This window comes from Protopterus annectens, chromosome 2.part1 (genome assembly GCF_019279795.1).
Source record: "Protopterus annectens isolate FY-2018-M chromosome 2.part1, PAN1.0, whole genome shotgun sequence".
Classification (NCBI taxonomy): Eukaryota; Metazoa; Chordata; order Ceratodontiformes; family Protopteridae; genus Protopterus; species Protopterus annectens.
This window is the reverse complement of record NC_056729.1, coordinates 781,201,556-781,224,515: the sequence shown is the minus strand read 5'-3', so window position 1 is coordinate 781,224,515 and position 22,960 is coordinate 781,201,556. Positions and strand designations below refer to the sequence as shown.

Genomic DNA, 22,960 nt, shown 5'->3' with positions numbered 1-22,960 from the left:
CACGTAGTGTAACTTATTAATGACTGAATCTGACAGGATGGATTCATATATCACATTCTCCCTGAATCAGTCCTTGGCCTTTGTGGTCTCCATATTTAACAAAATAGAATATAATTCCCCCATTTTGAGGTTTCTATGCTGAGTGTTCTGAAGTCCACTACCTTAATATGAGCTAACACAGGCAACATTGTGAGCCCTTGCTTCCTTTGTAAAGAAAAAACCCATGATAGAGTTCCTGAAGAGTAAAATATTTCTAATGATCTGAGGGTGAAAGATTCCATTTGAGTTGAAGATAATTAAAGGAAGCAAACACCCTCTTGCCTTCCACCTCCTGTGTGAAATCCCCTTGCCAGTAGATGCTCTTAAGATCCCATCACTCTGGACTAACTGAATGATCCTCCATGTTGAGCAAAGGGCATCCCCTACAGGGGGATCTTAGAGCCCATATGTCAGCAGGAGAAAGAAATTTATTTAGACACTTTCTTTATAGTGAGCCACGTTTCCATAAGCTGGTGTCAGCTCTGCAACTTTCTTGGGAGGTTCTCCTCAAACCATGTAATAGCCCAGGAGGATTAAGACCTTAAGATGCTAGCTCCATTTCTGGGCCAGATTTAGGGAGTTTGCTGTATCATGATTGATTAAGTGCCACAGTGTAAAGCCCGTGCTGAACATATGCCAGTCTGACACCTCTATTCCTAAGTACCACTGAAGCAGTCTTTTTAAGCCTTCACCTTTAATTATTCCATATCAAACATGAAAGAAGGATAGCTATCTTTTTATGTCAATAGTGTTTATGAAGACCAGGGATATGCCTATATAAATAATATAGCAGTGGTGCCACAAACATTTTGGCTAATGTCACTCTGTCCATCAGCTGCAAATGTAACTTAAACTAAGAGTGAGCCCATAGGAATAGCTTTCTCCATAATGGCTCCAAATTGTAGGCTGCCAACTTGGCCATATCAGAATGCTGCATAATTTCCAGAAATACACCACCTAAAGGGAAGCCTCACCCTGGATTGCTGTAATGTCTTCCCTGCAGCATTAATGGCAAAGGCCTCTGATTTACTGAGATTTAACTTCAGTCTCGAGAGGCTGGAGAATTCCTCCAAAATACCCAACAATGACCAACAGTTTTCACAGGGTTCTGAAAAAGCACCACACAATCATCTGCAAAAATCAGAGTCTTTGTTGTGACACCCAATAAATCCCATCCACTCAGCAACCCTGGATTGTGTAACAACCTATTCAATGAATTAATAGCGAGAAGAAGAAGAGCCCGGGATAGAGGACAGTCTTGATGACTGCCCTGTTGCAGAAAGGAAAAAGGTAGATACATTGTTATTAGTTACCATTTTTGCCACAGGGTTGGAATAAAGAGCCTGCACAGAGTGCAAGAAGGCCCCACAGAAACTCTACAATAAACAAAACACTCCAAAGATATTCCCTTTGTATGGTGTTGAAGGCCTTCTCAAATTCCAGCAAAAAGGCCACTGCTGATTCTGCACTGTGGACAAGGCACTGCATGTATAGGCATAGAGTCCTCAAATGATGGTCCCTTGACCTGCACTTAATGAATCCCCATCTGTGTGGTTGAGATTACAGAAGGCAGAATGGAGAAAATTCTGTTAGCAAATACATAGGTGTAGATCTTAACATCAACACTGATTAAGGATAAGGGTCTATAATTAGTGACTAATTTTAAGTCTTTATTGGGTTTAGGGAACAATATATGAAGCATTAGAAGAGTGGTTCAATTGCTCTTTCTCTTGGTATTCACAGAATAATGCTCCCATTGTGCTGAGGAGTAAGGGGTTCAGAGTTGTAAATGTTTCAGCAAGAAATCCATTAGGCCTGAACCTTTGACATTTGGCACAATCTGAATTGTACGTCTATCTCTTGTATCTCATCTGATCGAGTCAACTGTGCAGCTTGTTGGGGAGATTCATAAGGAAGAAGCACACTAGCAACTGAACCTTTAAATATACCTCTAACCTCCCCCTTTACACTTCTCTTGCGAGTATAAATACCAATAGAACCTCATAAATACTGCATTAATGTCATCAGTAGTAGTTATTACCTTACCTGACTCCTGAACCAAAATACTAGATACAATGGACTATACGTTGCCTGTGCCACGCTTGGATGGCTAAAGGTTTAGACGGGCAGTTTTTGTGGATGCAAGCATGGGTATACTGATGATGCAGATATAAGTGCTTTCTCTCACATTTCAGGATACACAGCTGTTTATGGGTATCTTGTATTGCCAAAGAATTTGCTGATCTCTGAATTTACAGAGTTTACATTTAGAGAAAGCCTCAGCCACTCCAATCTCTAGAATTTCCATATTTACATCTAGTTTTGCCATCTGTTTCTCCCTAGCTGCAATACACAGACTTTTAAGATCTAACTTAAACATGTCCCACCAGACTGCCATAGGAAAGGACCCTATAGGGTGTCTATCAAGAAAAAGACATACCCCACTACATATTATCTTCTATAAGAGCTTTATCCATACAAATGAGTGGGTTGAACCTCCATGGCCTGCTACAATCCACTTCTACTGGACATGGAAACTTACAAACCATTTTCACATGGTCAGTGAAGGGGACCAGAATTATCCCAGCAGCAAGCTGCTGCAACAGCATATCTTTAGATATCAACTAGTAATCAAACCTACTGAACTGCAGTGTTGTAGGAATGACATATGCAAATCTATCTTCCTCCTGATGCAGACACCGCCAAACATCTTCCAGACCCATATGATCAATATAATGTCTAATAACTTTTTGTGCCTGGATATGCCTTGCAGAGCAGAGGAATGACCTGTCCCTGACAGAGTCCAGGATAATGTTACAGTCACCACCTATCATGAGAGTGGAGCTAGGAAAGGCATGTGATTCTAAAGAAGCAAATAACAACGTAAATAAAAATATGGGTGATGTGCATTAGGGCCATATGCATTAACCAGAGTAATGTGTCCATGCCCATTTCTGTAGATCAGTATGTATGCATACCCTTAAGAAGCTTTCTAGGGGCTTGCATAAGTGTATAAATACTGAGCATGTACAAACCTGACTGCCATTTTGTAGTAAGTTGTTGAGATGTAAGCATGTATGTCTCTGTAGTCTGTTAGTTAATCAGTTTGTTGATATTTTGTAGTGCTGCTATCCATCCTGATATGTTTCTACATAATAAAGCAGATAAATGAACTACTCCGTCTGTTTGTCTTTACTTGTGAAGCAAGACGAGTGACATGGTGTCAGAATGGGATCCAGATACAAGACCAAAGGCACTCCGTTAAAGGTGGAGGAATATACAGGAGTGAATCATCCCTACTGCATGTATAACTCGCAAAAAAGGTCAAAAATGAATTTCAGATATCAAAGCTTATGTAAATGATTTCTTATTTGCAAAATATAAAATGAAGCACTCAGAACTCTCCAAGAGAATTTCTAGTTAAACGAAATGTCCAAAACTGCGACATATTGATGAAAATATGCGAATAACTATCGAAAATGAAATAAAGTTGGAATTGCATAAAATGTATAAAATAAGGAAAAACACCTGCATTTTTTCGAAGTAGTACACAGCACACACTTTTTCGCATTAATTTAAGCTATTTTAGATATCCGAGGTGTATGAAGTCTTTGCAAGTTTGTGCAGTATTATAGTTGAGTTATTTCACAAAATTCAGACATTTCAATGCTTATTTTGCAAAGTACAGCATTTCAAAGAGTATACTGTGCATTTGAATGTTATTACAAGTGCTGGCTGTATGTGCATGTTTGTACATAATTACAAGGGCCATTTTTTCAGTGTGTTTGGGCACAATTTGATGGCATGGTAGACAGATTTCGTAAACCAAGTCCACTTGTCTTTGACAATAATATTGCAGAGAATTGGAGAGTGTTTGAGCAGGAGTACAATATTTTCATACAAGCTGCATTTTCTGATAAAGATGATCGTACAAAGGCATTTATTCTGCTTAATTTAGCTGGTTCAGAAGCCATAGAAAGAGAGTGTTCATTTGTGTATGCACCTGCTGTATTTGCAGGAAGGGGGAAAACCGTCATATAGTGGTACCGGCTGAGTCAAGGGAAGGCCCCCGAGTGCTTAAAACATAAATAAATAGAAATGTGTAATCCACAAACGAATATTACAACTGAAAGGCACTTATTTTACACAAGAGATCAAAAGCCTGGTGAAACTTTTGCAGCATATATAACTGACTTGAGAAACAAAGCTAAAACATGCAGATATAGTGACTTAAGGGATGAGTTGATAAAAGACAGACTTGTGTGTGGTATTAAAGATGATACTACGAGAAAAATCTTGCTTTGTGACAGTGATTTAAGTTTGAATAAGGCCATTGAGATTTGTCAAATATATCTTACAGAAAAGCACAAAAATATGCTTACAAATGAGAAATGCACGCTTCCAGTAACTTCTAAAGCTAATGTTAATAGTATACAGCACATGGCTAAGAGAAACAGGCCCAAGCACATGGCAGCAACTGTAGCCCCTGCAACAGTCACAGGAAAACCCTGTAACTTTCTAGCACGTTCCAAGGTACACTCTTTAAATTGTACAGTCTCAGTGAGGCACAAGAGTGAGTCAGCAAACTCAAAGAAAGGGCCCCCACCCAGTTTCATTGCTAATTGTCATAACTGTGGTGGAAATCATGAGTCTAAAAGAGAAAAGTGCTTAGCTTTTGGTCAGCAATGCCGCAAATGCAATAAGTGGAATCATTGTAAAATATTTTGTAAATCAAATACAACATGTTCTTTTATTAAACGAGCACATTCAAGGAGACAAGTTTATCAATTAGAAAACTGTGACCCCACTTTTTATGTTGATGATGTGTCTATGCTCAATAAAACAGTCAATGCAATAGATTATGGGCAAAGAATGAAGTAATTTGTACTGTTCGGATAAATGGAAGATCCACAGAGCTCAAAGTTGACATAGGTTCAAAGTGCAATATTATGTCAGCAGAAACATTTGCTAGAGTATGTGCTGGTGAGAAATTTGACCTGGCAAAGTGTGCTAAGCTTATTGCTTATGGTCGTGAAGAAATTCAAACTGAAAGCTCAGTAGTGTTTTCATGTTAATCTGCTGGGAACAGCTATGACTTGCAATTTTATGTGGTCAAAAGGCATGTTCAGCCATTATTAGGCCTCAGAGACAGTTTGAAAATGGGACTGCTTTCATTTAACAAGGAAGTTCATCATGTTAGCTTGGAAGACCACTACTCTAATTTCACCCAGTTTATTTTCTTTACCTATGCTGATCATTTTGAATACAAATTAGGCAATCTCCCAGTGGTGTACTCCATGAAGTTAGATCCAGAGGTCAGTCCAGTTGTCAGACCAGTCCGGAAAGTTCCAATAGCTATGCAGAACAGAGTCAAAGCCAAGCTAGATAAAATGGTGCAGCAAGCTGTGATTTGTCCAGCTGATGAATCAACCAAATGGGTATCTTACATGGCTGTAGCTCATAAGAAATGCTCATATGATATCAGAATATGTATTGAGCCACGAGATTTGAGCAAAGCACTGAAAAGCCCTCATCATCCAATGCATACATTTGAAGAAGTTGCTGCTCTTATGCCAAATACCACTGTTTTTTTCTGTCTTGGATGCAAAGAGTTTGTTTTGGCAAATACTGCTTGACTGAAAATTCTCATTGCTAACCACTTTCAGTACTCCTTTTGGCAGATACAGATTTTTGAGAATGCCATTTGGGATATATTCTACCAGTGAAGTCGTACTCCTTTTGGCAGGTACAGATTTTTGAGAATGCCATTTGGGATAAATTCTGCCAGTGAAGTCTTTCAGCGTGCAATGGATCTATTTTTTTCTGGGTATCCGTGTGCTATTATAGCAGATGATATTCTAGTAGGAGGTAATGGTGAAGCTGAGCATAACAGAAACCTCAAGAAAGTACTGGAAAGAGCACATTAAGTGAATCTTAAGCTGAATACTCAGAAGTGCAAATTCAGGCTGCGAGAAGTCACTTATGTTGGTCATTTATTTACCAGTTCAGGGTTATGACCATATTCTTCCAATCAAACAGCAATCCTTGAGATGCCAACTTCTAGACTTGAACCAACTTTCCACACCGCTCAGAGAGTTGACACGTACAGATGTATACTGGCCATGGCTAGAGCAACACCAAAGAGCATTTGATGTCCTGAAACAGAAAATTTCCAGTCCACCAACTCTCAGATACTATTATGTTCACAAACCAGTTACCCTTTCTTGTGATGCTTTGAAATTTGGTCTTGGTGCAGTTATTCTTCAACAGGGTCAACCAGTAGCCTATGCATCAAGAACTCTTACCTAAACTGAAGCGCAGTATGTTCAGAAGAGAAAGAACTTTTGACAATTGTGTTTGCATGTTCGAAGTTCCATGATTATGTTTATGGTAGACCTATCCAGACTGAAACAGATCACCAACCTCTAGTCACTATTGTGAGAAAGCCTATGCATTCAGCTCCAGCCAAATTGCAAGGCACGATGTTGAAACTGCAAAAGTATAATTTCAATCTTGTCTATACGAAAGGCAAATTTCATTAACTTGCTGATACATTATCCACATCACCCAGAAATACCACTGAACAGCATGAAAAGGAAATCATGGAAGTGAGAAATTTTTCTTCCACACATCTTGATGAGCTTAGAAGTCATACAGCCTCCGATCCAGTTCTTCAGAAGCTCAACCACTTTATCAGTTGAGGATGGTCATCAAAACAATCTTGCTTACCGGTAGAAGTGCAACCATATTTTCCTTACAGAGATGAGATTTTGTTTAACAATGGTATCATCATGAAAGGTCCAGAAGTTATTGTTCCAAAATCCTTACAACAAGAATACATTACTATTTTGCATCATGGTCACCCAGGAGCAGATTTTACCAAAAGAAGGGTGAGAAGACAAATATTTTGGCTTTCTATGTCACAAGACATTGACAGAGTACTTTCATTTTGTTCTGTATATAACAGTACTAAGCCACATCAACAGAAATAACCACTTCAGCTAAACCAGATTCCTGAACTACCTTGGTCAACAATAGCTACAGACATTTTCATGTGGAATGATTAACATTATTTGGGGTTAGTAGACTCTTATTCAAATTGATTCAAGATTGATCTACTTCCTGCTCTATCGTGCAGTACTGTCATTGCTAAGTTAAAGTGTCATTTTGCAGTCCATGGCAGTCCCCACAAAGTTATTTTTGACAATGGTACACAGTTTACAAGTCAACAGTTCAAAAGATTTGCTGAAGAGTGGGACTTTACTCATGTTATGAGTAACCCTGAGTATCCATAGTCAAATGGCTTGGGAGAGCGTGCAGTTCAAAGTGCGAAACAGTTACTAGAGAAGTCAAAATGATACAATAGTGATGTTTTCTTCAATCTCTTGAATCTCAGAAATGTTCTTCATGATAAACATCTTGGTTCACCTGCACAGAAACTTCTGTCGAGACAAACCAGAACCACATTACCAATTAGTAGTTGATTATTGGTTCCATGTGTCAAGAACAGCAGAACAGTGAAAGCCAATCTGTTAAAGAAGCACTTATCCTAGAAGTCCTATTATAAGACCAGCAAATCCCTCAATCCATTATGTGAAGGAGAGATAGTGAGGATGCAGACATCCAAAGGTTTCGACTGGATTGGAGTCATGAAGAGTGTATGTCCAGAGCCGAGATGGTACATTGTGGAATCACAAGGATCAGAGTTTAGGGGGAATCAGAAACATTTGATCCCGGTGTCCAAGACTGTTTTGTAGTATTATACCTGTGAGAAAGACTCTTTTTCCTCAGAGTGAGTTATCCAACGCTCCAGTTCCAGAGGACATTCCAGTAAATATCCTTGTTCCTGAGAAGAATCTCGAAGTTCCAGAATCTGTTCACCAATGACTGTCCCTGTTGCAAAACCCAGTCACATTTCTAGACCATTTTTCAGATACATGGCAACTTGGACATAAAGACATAAGGACATAAGTGTTGTGTTTATTTCTTATTGCCTATACAATTACATGTCTCTTTTTTTCAAATGTGATTATATCATGGGAAATTCATTAAAGAGGAAGGATGTAAATCAATATGTATGTATACCTTTAAGAAGCTTTCTAGGGGCTTGCACAAGTGTATAAATACTGAGCACGTGCAAGCCTGACTGCCATTTTGCAGTAAGCTGTTGAGATGTAAGCATGTATGTCTGTGTAGTCTGTTCGTTAATCAGGTCATTTACATTGTGTACTGCTGCTATCCATCCTGATGTGTTTCTACATAATAAAGCAGATAAACGAACTACCCCGCCTGTTTGTCTTTACTTGTGAAACAAGACGAGCGACAATTTACATCTGTTATCCATACAGCCCTAACTTCTCTGATGACAAATTTCTCCTTAAATCTCCAATATATGGATTTCTTAATCAAAATAATGACACAAGCCTTGGCATGCGCATGCAAATTAGCATAATAATCATATTTAGAAAACTACCAATAACAACAACAAACTGTTTTTCAAGCGTACACTCCTGCATGAAAACCACATCTATGGTCAGCTGGTTAAGCGAGAGCTGAATGATGTGATGTTTTGTCTTAGAATTCATGCCATGCACATTAGAAGTTACAAAAATAACCATCAGTACAAATGCTCACCCAGAATTAAAATTATTACATATGGTGACAGATGTATCTTAGTCCAGGCACACCAAAAGAGCCAACTGAGGAGCAAAGTACCAGATTTGAGGACACACTACCAGTTATCACCCCCTGTATGCTGAGACACAGAAACACACATCACTGACAAAGTACTTATTTCATGTCACCTTGCCCATATCCTGGCTAGTCAATCTTTCTCTTGTCTCTTACTTTAGGTTTTGTTATAAAATTTTAAATGCCTAAACCTTTACAAGTGTTTACAATTACATCGGGTGATTTAAGGTTGCAGATTCTGGTACCCGGGCACCTTCCATAGGCTACACACTTAATTCCACCATGTCACTCCAAGCACATGCATGGCCATCAGCATCGCTTAGATCCTGTAGTGGGTGAAAATGATTATTTGTGTCCTGAGTGTCATGACCAAATAACAGTCTGGCTGCTGAATTGTTGGATTGCTTCCTGGTTCTAGGCTCTGGACTAGACAGCTGATGATTACATGAACTGAAGTTTGGGATACACTGTGTTCCTATTTCAACATTTTCTTGGGCACTGGATACAGCAGCATACTTCCCTGGGCCTGCAGGGACCCTAGTCCGGTCTGGAATGAAGGAATAGAGGAGTTGGTTATTTTTGGATAAAATTTCATTTGGGTCTGTAGTTGGGAGAAGACAGTTCTTTAAAAATTGAACTGCTACATCGGAGTCATTAAAGGCATAAGAGGCATTATTAATTCTCAGATATGATGTTCCCAGATTCCTAAAAGTGGTAGGGATAAAATTCTTGTAGCAAAGACTCCAAACCCCAGTGAAGGAACATCTTTTCTTTATCACTGCTTGTGACAAATCCTGAAACAGCTGGACCTGCTGCCTACACATAAGAAAGGGGTGGCCCTCCCTAGCTGTTCACAGAACCTGCTCACGGTCTACATAGTTCAAGAAACTGGGGAGAACCAGTCATGGAGGGGAGATGGTGAATGACAGGGAGACAGAAACACCATGTATAAAAAAAATTATTATTTTTGGATCAAGACAAAACATTTTCTCTTCCTTTGTTTATGAAATAGGTTTATAAAAAGAGTAAATAGAAAATACAGGGCAAAAATAATTAAACACAATTCCTAAAATAGCCTAAATGACTGGCTACATATAAGCCTTTAACAGTTGTAAACTATTATTACAATGGCAAAGAAAACTGTTCTTTCAACAAATTGCTGCCATTATGACATTTGTGACAAATCTGTGACAGTAAAAAATAGAGAAATACAACCACAAGCAGTGTAAATGCCAGATGCAGTCAAATAAAATGACATTTTTAGGCATTGCAAAGCTTCAAAAAGATAAGAAATTGCAGTTATAGGAGCAATGCATTCAAAGAATTTCACATAAACAGGTTCAAAGTTGTTCAAAATGATTTACTTAACTAAATAGCAATATCAGAGTGAAAACTACCCTAATGCTCCAGCTCACATACAGTAGTTGCATTTTATACATGATACTTTAAATAATTTAAAGGTTAAATATATAAATAACCAATCTAAACACAGACAGTAGTTTTACAAAGGTAAAAAGGTACATATTTGAAGTGACAGTAGTATATATCGCAAAGTAGAAAATAGCTTTAAAATCTTTAAATTAAATGCAACAATTAAACCCTGAGGTTTAAAACATTTCAGTGTACTGATCTGAAAATTGTTCTCTTTGATCCAGGGAGTTTAATCTGTCTGTATCAGGCACAGCTAAAGCCATGTACAATGCCTATAAGTTTCAATACAGTTGCCTAACCCTTTACAGGACAATCTGGCCTACACTTTTATGCTCTGGATATGCTAATACATTCATAAATGGATCAACTCTGCAGTTATATTTTTCATACAGTTTGATGCATGGGGTACAGAAGTACATATACAACAAACCCTGCTCGACAAGTGATCATGTCATTCATCTTTACCAGCTTGTTATTAACAGGACTAACAAATTTAAAGCCAAAGTTAAAAATAGTATAATTATGGACCCTCTTAAAACCTACAGAAGCTCAAAGTACTTGCTTTCCTTTCCTTAGTCTACTGGGAAGCATATGCCTTTGAAAATTTTCACTGTAGAAAAGGACAGTCTAAGCTAATTACCTATAATTTATTATGACAACATTTGACAATAAAACATTGCAAACAGAAAGTAAAATTCTGTAAATAAACTTACCATAACGGTATACATTTGAATGATTAAAAACAAAAAACTCTGTCACAGGATAGACTGTCAACTTGCGCTGTTACATTGCTGGGCAGATGTGTTCCCCATGGGGAAAAGCTTCTATATATTATTTTCTTTGTTTAAACTTACTTGCCAACATCCCAATTATGAATTGACTGAAAACTGCAAAGGTCTATAGATAGTATTTGACGGTGTTGTTTTTAATCAGAGGACTTGTTAAAGAAGTAACTCTAGAAGACTATCTATAGATTAGCAATGCCTATCATCATGTTATACCCCAAGATCTGTAGCCAGCACTGATTCATTGTGTGTGTATTGTTTTTCTTTTCTCCATAGGTATGCGAACATGGACTTAACATATATATATATATATATATATATATATATATATATATACACACACACACACACACATATATAAATATATATATATATATATATATATATATATATATGTTTAGCTAAACTAACTTCGACATGTTACATTCACAACACAACATAGACACAGCTCCCTACTGAAATCTCACCACTTGAAATGTCGAATGCCAAAAAGCCAAAAATAAATAAATAAATAAAGAGACAGAAAACCTGGAGAAGAACGAATTTCGAAAATTGCTCTTCTCCTTAAAACGTAAACTCCAAGATCTCCATATGTTGGGGGAAAGGGAATATTCACAGAAACAGCATCTCAGACTTAGTATACGTAAGAGCAATCTTTCATCCATTCAGTCTCTGTATTTTGGGACTCACTCTGTTGGATCTCAACATTTCAAATGATACACACACACACACACACACTTCTGCGCATACTCTGAGAATTAATGTTGAAGCATGAAAAATATCAAACATTTTTCTTTTTTGCAGGGGGAAAAGCTTTTTTGTTATGTTTGTTGGGTAGAATGTTTACAATCAATTGTGATTCAGTCAAATGTGTTTTCATTCATTTGTGACTACTGATTTCTCTTTCAAATGCACATTCGATCAATCAAATGATATAGAACTGTGCATAGATACATACGGGAGCCTGTACACACCCATGGCATCTGAAGAATGCTTCTGCTCTATGCAAGCAATCTATCAAAACACCTGGCTCCAGAAAGAAATCTGCTAGATGAGAAATATCCTTTTTTTTAAACAACTTCATTATATAATACAAATAATCAACTAGTGCTTATCAGCTTAAACCTCCAAGGGTAGGAGTTTATGATTAACCTAATGAAAACAGTCTTAGAATATCAACTTTCAATAGTTTAGCACCAAACTTTTAAAGGTCAAATGTTTGTAACCCTAATAGCTGACATTTTTCTGATCCATGCAGAACTAATTTTATTTCTTTATTTCACATTTGAAGGACAAAACTCTTATATTCATGTTCTTATGAGGTCGAGCTGTAAGCAAGCACCTTAGCAATCTGGAAGGAAAACTCAAAAACTGCCAGGTTAATGAACACTGATCAGTCAGAAAAGGCAAGCAGACAGACAGACAAAATATTCCTTCAGAATACTTTGCAAGCATAACATCTGCTGCATCTGAGAGTCTATACATTTTTTTTTTTTTTGTATCCTGATGAAGTATTTCACGGTAACGATATTAAATGACAATGTGTGGCACCATGGGGTGCTCCCATTTTATTTATTTTGGGGTCTGGTAAGTCACATAAAATATGAGATTCTATAAGACATGCAATGGCAATGTGAAGGGCTCCACCATCCTGCAGCATAACTCGTGAAAACCAGCTCCACCCCAGTATAATGTCACAGCAGAGGCAGAGTATGTCTAAGACAACCTGACATCACTTCAGTGCTGCAATGGAATGGAATAGATGCTGTGCTACAACAAGGTTATTAGTTTCAGAAAGATTCTAGTTAGATAAATCTAATCACTTATTCTTGGTGTAACTGAAACCCCAATAAAAATATGTCAACATGATAATGCACTCATCATGACTAAAAAGATAGTAATGAATACTTACTTATCTTTGTCACATCTGAAAACACAAGGGATGGGCATGCTGTGGGGTTGTGCTAATAAAGAACTCTCCAAATTATGCACATAAATGCAGATTTGAGTTATCTGCTATGTACAGATAGGATGATTCATGTAAATTAATGACTTCATATGCACATAGTCCTTGGCTGACCACCCCAACTACCTCACAGCCTGCAGTAGAACTCTACCTGTAAGCTTGTAGTGGTACTGCAGGCTTATGGGCTTTCAAGTACTGATATCAGTATGCAGGTACCGCACAACCTATGCTAGGAAACCTTTTCACCATTAATGGGCTATGACGTTAGCTAGACATTTTACATTAGTGTTCAATGCCAATGCAGCATTTCTGAGTGAACTTGACTTATGTTTAGGAACTGGCCATGGGGATCAGCAATTCCTCATTAGGTTTTGCAGCTTGAGGAATCATGGAGCCCTATTTCTGTAACCCAGTGTCATGTTGGTGCTTAGGGTTGTATGCTAGCCCAAGTGTAACCTGCTTCAAAATCCAGCCCAAACTTCACTAGACTAAGTGGTAGGAATACAATGCTCTATTCTACTCTCTTACAAAATATCTCATTACATTTTAAAAATGTCTTTCTAAACAGGTCTCCCATTTATCCTTCTGAACAGGACAGGGATTATGACATGAGACAGAAATGTACTTCATAATAAGTGGAGTTAAGTTCAGTATTCTTATTCAGTGCAGCAAGGCTAAGTATTACAAACCACAAGTGCAGCGGCAGTGTTGTAATACCTGCCAAGCTCCTTAATGAACTAGTGTTTCAGCTAGGCATCACTAACATACATTGGGGCTGGAGTTAGTTTAATGGTCCGCATTGCAAACATCATTAGAAATGAATTGCAAGAGCCACTTTTATTGTCAATCTGTTGTTGCAGAAGCAAGACAACCATCTGCACCTTGGTTGACCAGCATTTAGAAACAAGTGTAGACTGTAGGAAGGGCCAGATAGAAGACAGGATGAAGTGAATGGCCTGAGGGGCTGTCCTTTATTGGGAAGAGGGGGGTAGGGAGACCTTGCTGTTAGTACAACTTTGCTGGAACTCAATATACCTGCTGTACTGCTGAACAACAGCAGTGTGGTAGATGATTAGGTAACAGCACTTGCGACTTCTATAGATTCCCTACACAGTTGGTCCACAGTGAAAAAGAACCTTGACCGATTTGTTATAGAGTTTACAGAGTTGAGTAATTCTCTGAATTGCTTAGCAGCAGGCATTTCAGAGGGGAAAGCATATGGTAATCAGCATTAGCCTCTCGCCCTGAACGCCTTGCTGTAAAAGTCAGAGTGGCTGTCAGGATGGCCCACCATAATGATTCTTCTGACTATGTAAGATCACTGGGATGGATTTGTCTCTGAATTGGAAAGGGTTACAGTGAGGGGTTTGCTGCTTTTATTAAGGCTTACACCTCATGGTAACCCTTTCAGGATCCCAGGGAGTGTGATAAGCTAGAATGTCGGTAGTAAAATATTAAAATGACACTACAACATTGAAAAAGTAGAAAATACCAACTCTCTGTTATGCGATAACATTTTTCAGGGTAGATTGCTGCAGTTTATAGTTTTCATTCCTTTGTCACCTGCAAAGATCTCAGTGTTAATATACATCTTATTGGGGAATGGCTTCAAAGGTGTTTCTCCCTGCATGAATGTTTTGGGAGGCTTTGAACTGTGTCAGATCAAGTGTGTTTATAGATTCATTAGTACTGCTTCAGTAGCAGTTGATAAAACAGCTGTTCACTATGACTCGTCAATTTACAACATGGTGAGGAATCAACTTGCTAAACAAAATGACTGGCGAAAAAAAAAATAATGTAAGTACTTTCTTTGTGATCGCCTGCAACTCCAATGTGTGAGGAAGCCCACTCCCTCAAACTTACATTTTCCAACTCCATGGTTGTTTGTGTCTTTCAGCTTTTCCCGGTTAGGGGTCGCCACAGTGGAACTCCGGTCTGCTAATGATTAGCAGTAGATTTTTACATGCCGAGTTGCCAGCCCTGATGCACAACCTTGAACGAAGGTACGCTCATTCACTTATGTCTCCACACAGAAGACGCTCTAGCTGAGAATCGAACAGGACAACGTCTTACTGTAAGGCGACAACGCTACCGCAGCACCACCACCACCGTAGTAATTCCAACTCCATGGTTGTACAAACATAAAGAAGGGAGAAATCTCCCAAAATAAAGAAATCACTGACTGTTTCAGATTTAGAAGTCATTCTGGCAATGATTTCCGATGGATAGCTGTGACTGGGGAGTTAAACTTTGCTGAGTTTTGTTCGGCGATTTGGTTTCTCATGCAATTTACTCTCCATAAGCAGCATAGTAGCCAACAACACTTATCTGTTTGTTACTGATTCTGTTATTTCATGCAGTAACTGTACATTCACATTGTATCACAATTCAGACAACAAATGGGTCCTCTTAAAGTTTGGTTTTGAAATTTTTGTAATGTCATCAGAATTCACTGATACAGCACTGAGAGATTTTACTTGAATATTACTGGAATACCCAACTGATTCTGTGTTCATTTTAAATGGATATTAGTAGGGTAAGCATCATCAAGATTTGAACCAGTGTAACATGAGATAATTACTTGTTAGTGCACCAAACAGCATGTCTTTTTTCAGAAGGCAGAAAATAACAAGCGACACCTACCTCTCCTTAACAAATCTGGCTTCCTCTCAGATTTCTCCCTCCATGGAATATGAATGGCTGGTAGAAACGACCTCCTTTCTTTCATTTCTTCATCTTCTTTTTGATCAAACTTTAATGGCTGAAATAATACATTGGCAGCATCTTCTTTTTTTCTATTCACATCTAGCTGTTCAGTATTTGCTGTCCTCTGAGCAAGCATTTCGACAACACTTGACTTTATTGCACTACTGAGGGGGGAAGAGGGTGGGGTAGAGCTAGGGGGTTTAGGGGCTACCACTGGTTTCTGATGCAGAAACTGTTTGGAGAAAAACATGTCATTATTCAGAGCTGAACTGTGATTTTTGCTTTGGGACAAAAATGGCACACCAATAGTATTTGGGTCATCAAAAACAGAGTTCGAACTGTCTTTTATAACATCAGTACTGGCATCTGATTTTGTTTTGCTTGATAATGCAAGTTGTTTTTTGGAAAACCCATTGGTTTCAATTTCTTGCTCTAATGAGACAAGGGGGTCTGGGACACCATCAAAGCTATCACCTGCACTGTACCTTTTCTTCTTTTTGTTTTCAACATGATGATCACAATGGAACCGAAGAGAATAGTTTGTTCTTCTTAATTTAATACCAAAAGGGCTTGTTTTTTCCTCACTATTCAGTATAGCTTTCTCGCCTCTGTCCATTTTTCTTATGTGGTTGGCTGAAGTATGACTATCTGTTGTAATCTGTGGCTCTGACTGAGTCAGGCCTCTATGTGGTATACCAGGAAGGCTTGGGACAAGAAAAGATGGAAGATCTTTGGCAAATTTACAGCCTTCACTATTATCTACAGCCATTGTGTACTTTTCACTTTTGTCTTCTTGGGCAGTACCTTGCTGACTACCTACAGAACCTATAATCAGTGGTTCAGCCACATTAATAAATACCTCATCAGAAGACAAACTTTCTTTTTGTATGCTTTCTTGCTCCTGTCTCTGTACAGTGGCTATATTGTCACTGGGTTTATTTGTATCCATGAACTTCTGCCATGCTGGTGTTATAGAGAATTTTGCACTTGCTGACATAGTTTTTCTTAAATTACTACGCAAATCGCCACTTACTTTGGAGGTCCAGTCATCACTATGTCTTCCCGAATGACTTTTATCTTTATCATAGATGTTACCATTTTCTGCACTTTTCATAATTTTGGATCTAATAGATGCCCACTCATTCAGAAAAGACTGATGGTCTATCGTCTCTTGTTTATATTTTAATTTAGCACGTGAAGGTAGGTTCTCAACTGTTGGAAAGGCAACATGTTTCCGTTCGTCTGCTAGACCAAGCAATGACTTACATGCAGTGTCTTTAATATGGTCTAGATTTACAGAGCTGCCACAAAGTTGGGCACCAGTGACTAATATGGCCGTGTGAGGGACAGAGCTAGAAGACTGAAGGGGGTGACTGGTCTTACTTTCACTTGGAGCTTTAGACTCCTTTGAGGCTAAAGACACAGATAGCTCTTTCATTGGTGTTACAGGACTTAGATTAACTTTCTGAAATATTTTCTCTCCTGAAGACACTTTAAATGTAAAGGGTCTTGGCATTGTTTGCCTTTCGTCCACTTCCTGCCATCTGAGTTCTTCTCTCATTTGTTGCTCTTTCTGAGCCTCAAGTATTTTTCTTTCTTCTTCCCTTTGCCTTTGTTCTTCCTCTTCCAGTCTACGTTGCTTTTCTTCTTCTTCCTGGTATTTCCGTGCTTTTTCTAATTGTTCCTGCTGAACTGCTCTTAACCTAATTTCTTCTAGCTCTTGACGACGTCTTAACTCCTCGGCCTTTTGACGTTTCTGTTCTTCTTGTTGTTTTAGTTTTAGTATTTCAAGTTGTCTTTGCTCTTCCTGCCTTCTTCTTTCTTCAATTTCTTGTTGTTTTTGTCTCGCTAACCTTTTTCTTTCTTCTTCAATTTCTTGTTGTCTTTGTTGTTCTAACCTTTTCCTTTCTTCAATTTCACGAAGCAACTTTTCCTCAGCTTCCCGTTTCTGCAGTTCTAGGAGTCTTTGTTTTTCTTCCTCCTCTTGTCTATGCCTTTCTTCCTCTTCTCTCCGTATTTGCTCCTCCTTTCTTTTCTGTTCTTCAAATACTCTTAGTCTTTCTTCTTCTTGTCGTCTTTGCTGCTCAGCTTCTTCCTTGCGCCTTTGTTCTTGTACCAAAAGATATCTCTGGTGCTCCTCCTGCTTCCTTTTCTCTTCCGCTAATATTAATCTCTGCTTTTCCATAAAATGATTCTCTTCTCCTACTAAACTGTAACCTGCGTCTTCATGATGCCTTATTTCTATATCTGCATGAACCTTTATTCTGTTAATCTCGTTTTCAGAACCATGCAGTGTCATATGCTGCATTTCCTAGAAAATACAAAAACAAGGAAAAATCACTTTTACTTACTTAAGCATACATAATTAGTTGATTATTTAATGTATATGACATTTAAAGAATATTTCAGAATGAACGTAGGTCTGTAAATTAGAAAAAAGGAAATATTTAGTGATGTGGCTAATGACATCAATAATACTTTAAGATTTCCTTTATAACAATGTAGTGTTAAACAGAGTACTGAAATCATTGTATATACTCTACTAATACTACTATATTTGAATAAAAGGGGTATTGCTCATTGCACTACAGTTCAACACACACATGCGCGTGCGCGCACACACACATTTTTTATATATATATATATATATATATATATATATATATATATATATATATATATATATATTTTTTTTTTTCAAGACAGCACAGCGGTGCAGCGGTAGCGCTGTCACCTCACAGCAAGAGGTTCTATGGTTCAATTCTCGGCCGGGTGCTTTTTGTGCAGAGTCTGGATGTCCTCCCTGTGTTCATGTGGGTTTCCTCCAGATGCTCCAGTTTCCTCCCACATAATACAGATATGTGTCTGGAGCATTTCTCCCCGGGCCTCCACTGAAAATTGGGTTGATCCACGTTGAACTTTCCCGGTTAACAAATGTTAAACAAATAAAATAATAAAAAAAAAAATATATATATATATATATATATATATATATATATATATATATATATATATGAGTCTACTTTGTTTTGTTGAATTTCATTTCACCCTGACCACATCTCAAAAAACACAAATTACTGAAAACTCATTTCACTGAACTGAGCTTAGTATATATGGCACTGTGTAGAGTACTGTAAGGCATGTAAAAGGTATATGCCCTTTCCCCCCACTGTAGTGTGATCCTGGAGTTAGTATATATATTTAGGGGGGGTATGGGCAGCACAGAACCCCACCTTGTTTGCTTTATATTATATTTTACCAAAAACTTTAAAGCAATACATTTTAAACAATACACATCCATAGTTGCAACACCAGTGACTAACTCTCTCCAGAAGACAATATGAACTCAAACTGCACCCCCCAATGTGGGGGGCTGTGCACCCCCCAACTATATATACTAACTCCAGGATCACACTACAGTGGGGAAAAGGCCATATACCTTTTACATGCCTTACAGTACTCCACACAGTGCCATATATACTAACTGCAGTTCGGTGAAATGAGTTTTCAGTAATTTGAGTTTTCAGCGAAGTGGTTGGGGTGAAATGAAATTCACTGAAATGAGATTCAATGAAACAAAGTAGACCCATATATATATATATATATATATATATATATATATATATATATAGACACACATACTTATATATACATGTACACACACACACACACACACACACACACACACACACACACACACACACACACACACACACATCCTGTAAAAAGCTGACGTATGCTATCACATACCTGCTTCCAAGTTCATAGGTAACCACTTGGCTATCTCTCCTTGTGGGTCATTTTAAGCTAGATAATTTTCCTTTCAGTGCTGAAGAACAAACACTGTATCTTGTGTCTGTGAGGTTAACAGCCATTACACTGACCCTCAACTTGTGAAGCTATTGTAGTAGTTAATAATACCATTAATGAACATTAATTTCCAGCATTATAGATTAAAGTTAGACTTGTTTGCCAGTGGATTGATTATAACTTAGAAACTTGATAAAATAAATGAACTGATAATATTCCTGTCTTTAGTTAAGGTAAGTAATATTCAACAGTTATTTTATGTTTATATAATTACTGCTTTACTGGTTACCATTTTGTTACTGATAGCTCAATAGTTTTAGTTTTGGCATGATGTTATCACAAAACTACAGGGTTTTATTACCTTACAAATCTAAAACAGCATTGTTTATTTTAGTTAGACAACATATGTTGATTGCTCTGCGTAATGTTTGCACTGTTATTACTTCTTTGTCCAATATCTTTTGTTAATGGTGTTCTCTACTACCTCAAATATCAAAACAAACAGTGTCAATGAAGAGCTGTGCTCCCGCTCCCTTTTAAATAGCTTTATTATTTTAACTGTTTACCTACTATACTGTCATATTTGAGAAAAATCCTTAGGCAATTTCACATATTTATTTGATTAAAAACTGTCTTGCAATAAACACAGGAGCACTATTTGTTCAGAAAACATAGATTGCACTAATTCACAGTCATGATAGCAACAGCAGTATTTGGCCATTAAGGAACTAGAAATTACACATTTCATCACACACCAGCAAAGAATAAATAGCCTGTACATGAAATACTATTCTCACTGAAACTGGTTGTCATATGTATGGTAAAAGGGCGGTTCAGCATATATTATTAAGGCTACGAGCTACTAACAAGCTTCATCCTGTAGTCTGGGGGTTGATTTCCTCAACTATTATTTGCCCTCATTGTGATAAAGGAGGCAGTGAAGAGTTACTGAATAGCTGGGAAACTACAGCAGAGCTAGTAAGGGAGATTGCTAGTAAGGTGCTTGGTGTGACATCTGGACAAAGAGACCCGGTGGTGGAATGAGGAAGTACAGGAGAGTATACAGAGGAAGAGGCTGGCGAAGAAGAAGTGGGATTGCCAAAGAGATGAAGAAAGTAGACAAAGAGTATAAGGAGATGAGACGCATGGCAAAGAGAGAGGTGGCGAAGGCTAAAGATAAGGCATATAGAGAGTTGTATGAGAGATTGGACACTAAAGAGGGAGAAAAGGACCTGTACCGATTGGCTAGACGGAGGGACAGAGCTGGGAAAGATGTGCAGCAGGTAAGGGTGATAAAGGATAGTGAGGGAAACGTACTCACAAGTGAGGAGAGTGTGTTGAGTAGATGGAAAGAGTACTTTGAAGGGCTGATGAATGAAGAGAATGAGAGAGAAAGAAGGTTGGATGATGTGGGGATAGTGAATCAGGAAGTGAAACAGATTAGCAAGGAGGAAGTAAGGACAGCTATGAAGAGGATGAAGAATGGAAAGGCTGTTGGCCCAGATGACATACCAGTGGAAGCATGGAGGTGCTTAGGTGAAATGGCAGTGGAATTTTTAACCAGATTGTTTAATGAAATTTTGGAAAGTCAGGGGATCCCTGAGGAGTGGAGAAAAAGTGTTTTGGTACCTATCTTTAAGAATAAGGGTGATCTGCAGAGCTGCAGTAACTACAGAGTGATAAAACTGATCAATCACAGCTTGAAGTTATGGGAAAGAGTAGTGGAAGCTAGGTTAAGAAGGGAGGCGATGATTAGTGATCAGCAGTATGGTTTTATGCCAGGAAAGAGCACTACAGATGCAATATTTGCTCTGAGAGTGTTGTTGGAGAAATACAGAGAAGGTCAGAAGGAGTTGCATTGTGTCTTTGTGGACTTAGAGAAAGCATATGACAGGGTGCCTAGAGAGGAGTTGTGGTATTGTATGAGGAAGTCGGGAGTGCAGAGAAGTATGTAAGAGTGGTACAGGATATGTACAAGGGTAGTGTGACATTGGTGAGGACTGCGGTGGGAGTGACAGATACATTTAAGGTGGAGGTGGGATTACATCAAGGATCAGCTCTGAGCCCTTTCTTATTTGCATTAGTGATGGACAGGTTGACAGATGAGATCAGACAGGAGGCCCCGTGGACTATAATGTTTGCAGATGACATTGTGATATGTAGTGAGAGTAGGGACCAGGTTTAGGAGACCCTGGGGAGGTGGAGATATGCTTTAGAGAGGAGAGGAATGAAGGTCAGCAGGGCTAAAACAGAACATATGTGTGTAAATGAGAGGGAGGGTAGAGGAATGGTGAGGATGCAGGGAGTAGAGTTGGTAAAGGTGGATGAGTTTAAGTACTTGGGATCAACAGTTCAGAGTAATGGTGAGTGTGGAAGAGAGATGAAGAAGAGAGTACAGGCAGGGTGGAATGGGTGGAGAAGAGTGTCAGGAGTGATTTGTGACAGACGGGTACCAGTAAGAGTGAAAGGGAAGGTCTACAAGGGGGTAGTGAGACCAGCTATGTTATATCGGTTGGAGACGGTGGCATTGACGAAAAGGCAGGAGTCAGAGCTGGACTTGTCAGAGTTAAAGATGTTAAGATTTGCACTGGGTGTGACTAGGATGGACAGGATTAGGAATCAGTATATTAGAGGGACAGCTCAGATTGGACAGTTTGGAGACAAAACAAGAGAGGCAAGATTGCGTTGGTTTGGACATGTGCTGAGGAGGGATGCTGGGTATATTGGGAAAAGGATGCTAAGGATGGAGCTGCCAGGTAAGAGGAAAAGAGGAAGGCCTAAGATAAGGTTTATGGATGTGGTGAGAGAGGACATGCAGGCGGTTGGTGTGAAAGAGCATGATGCAGAGGACAGGAAGAAATGGAAACAGAAGATCCGCTGTGGTGACCCCTAATGGGAACAGCCGAAAGAAGATGATGATGATGATGTGATAAAGCAAGTCAACATGCCCCTGGGTCACTCCTGAAAACAGGCTTATGTCTTGTGGGTTTATCCAGTTAAAATTAATAAAATAAAAAAGCAGGCCTCTGGCTTGAGAGGATTAACCCAATATTAATAACATAACTAAATAAATAACTACACACAAATATATTTTAAACATATCTAGGAAATGGAGCTCCAGTGGTGTAGAGGAATAATAGCCATTACTGTAGCCTAGGCAACCCAAGTTCAGGATCTCATCCAGCAAAAGAAATGAGGAGAATTGTCTGCTCAGCTGTTCTAGGTGAGAGTGCTGGGAGCATAGCTGCTTCATAAGACATAGTGGTGATACCAGTGTGATACTAGTGCCAATATGCTAGAACTGATGGTGTGCCAAGTCACAACGTACAGTAGGTAGGGGCGTTTCCCACACAATGCTACTGCATGCCTACATGAGAGACACTACCCAGCATGTCAGAGTGGAGGTAGACCTTAAGAGATAAAAAGTCCATGTTCAAGCTGTATATATGATACTGCAAGCAATTCAGCTACTTCCCACATCTCTCAATGGTGTTGTCCACTATCCCTTCCAACCCTGCCAAAGTGTGTGTGT

General features: G+C 38.7%; 1 protein-coding gene across 4 annotated transcripts in view; it reads right to left on the bottom strand.

The window, feature by feature from the left end:
• The window catches only part of CRACD (capping protein inhibiting regulator of actin dynamics), a 1,952,305-nt gene that overhangs the window by 190,838 nt on the left and 1,738,507 nt on the right, over positions 1 to 22,960 (bottom strand). For all 4 annotated transcript variants that reach the window (XM_044062482.1, XM_044062485.1, XM_044062486.1 and 1 more), the window contains one exon: positions 15,556 to 17,929. In XM_044062482.1, the coding sequence (XP_043918417.1) occupies positions 15,556 to 17,929 (2,374 nt within the window). The remainder of the gene's footprint in view (positions 1 to 15,555; positions 17,930 to 22,960) is intronic.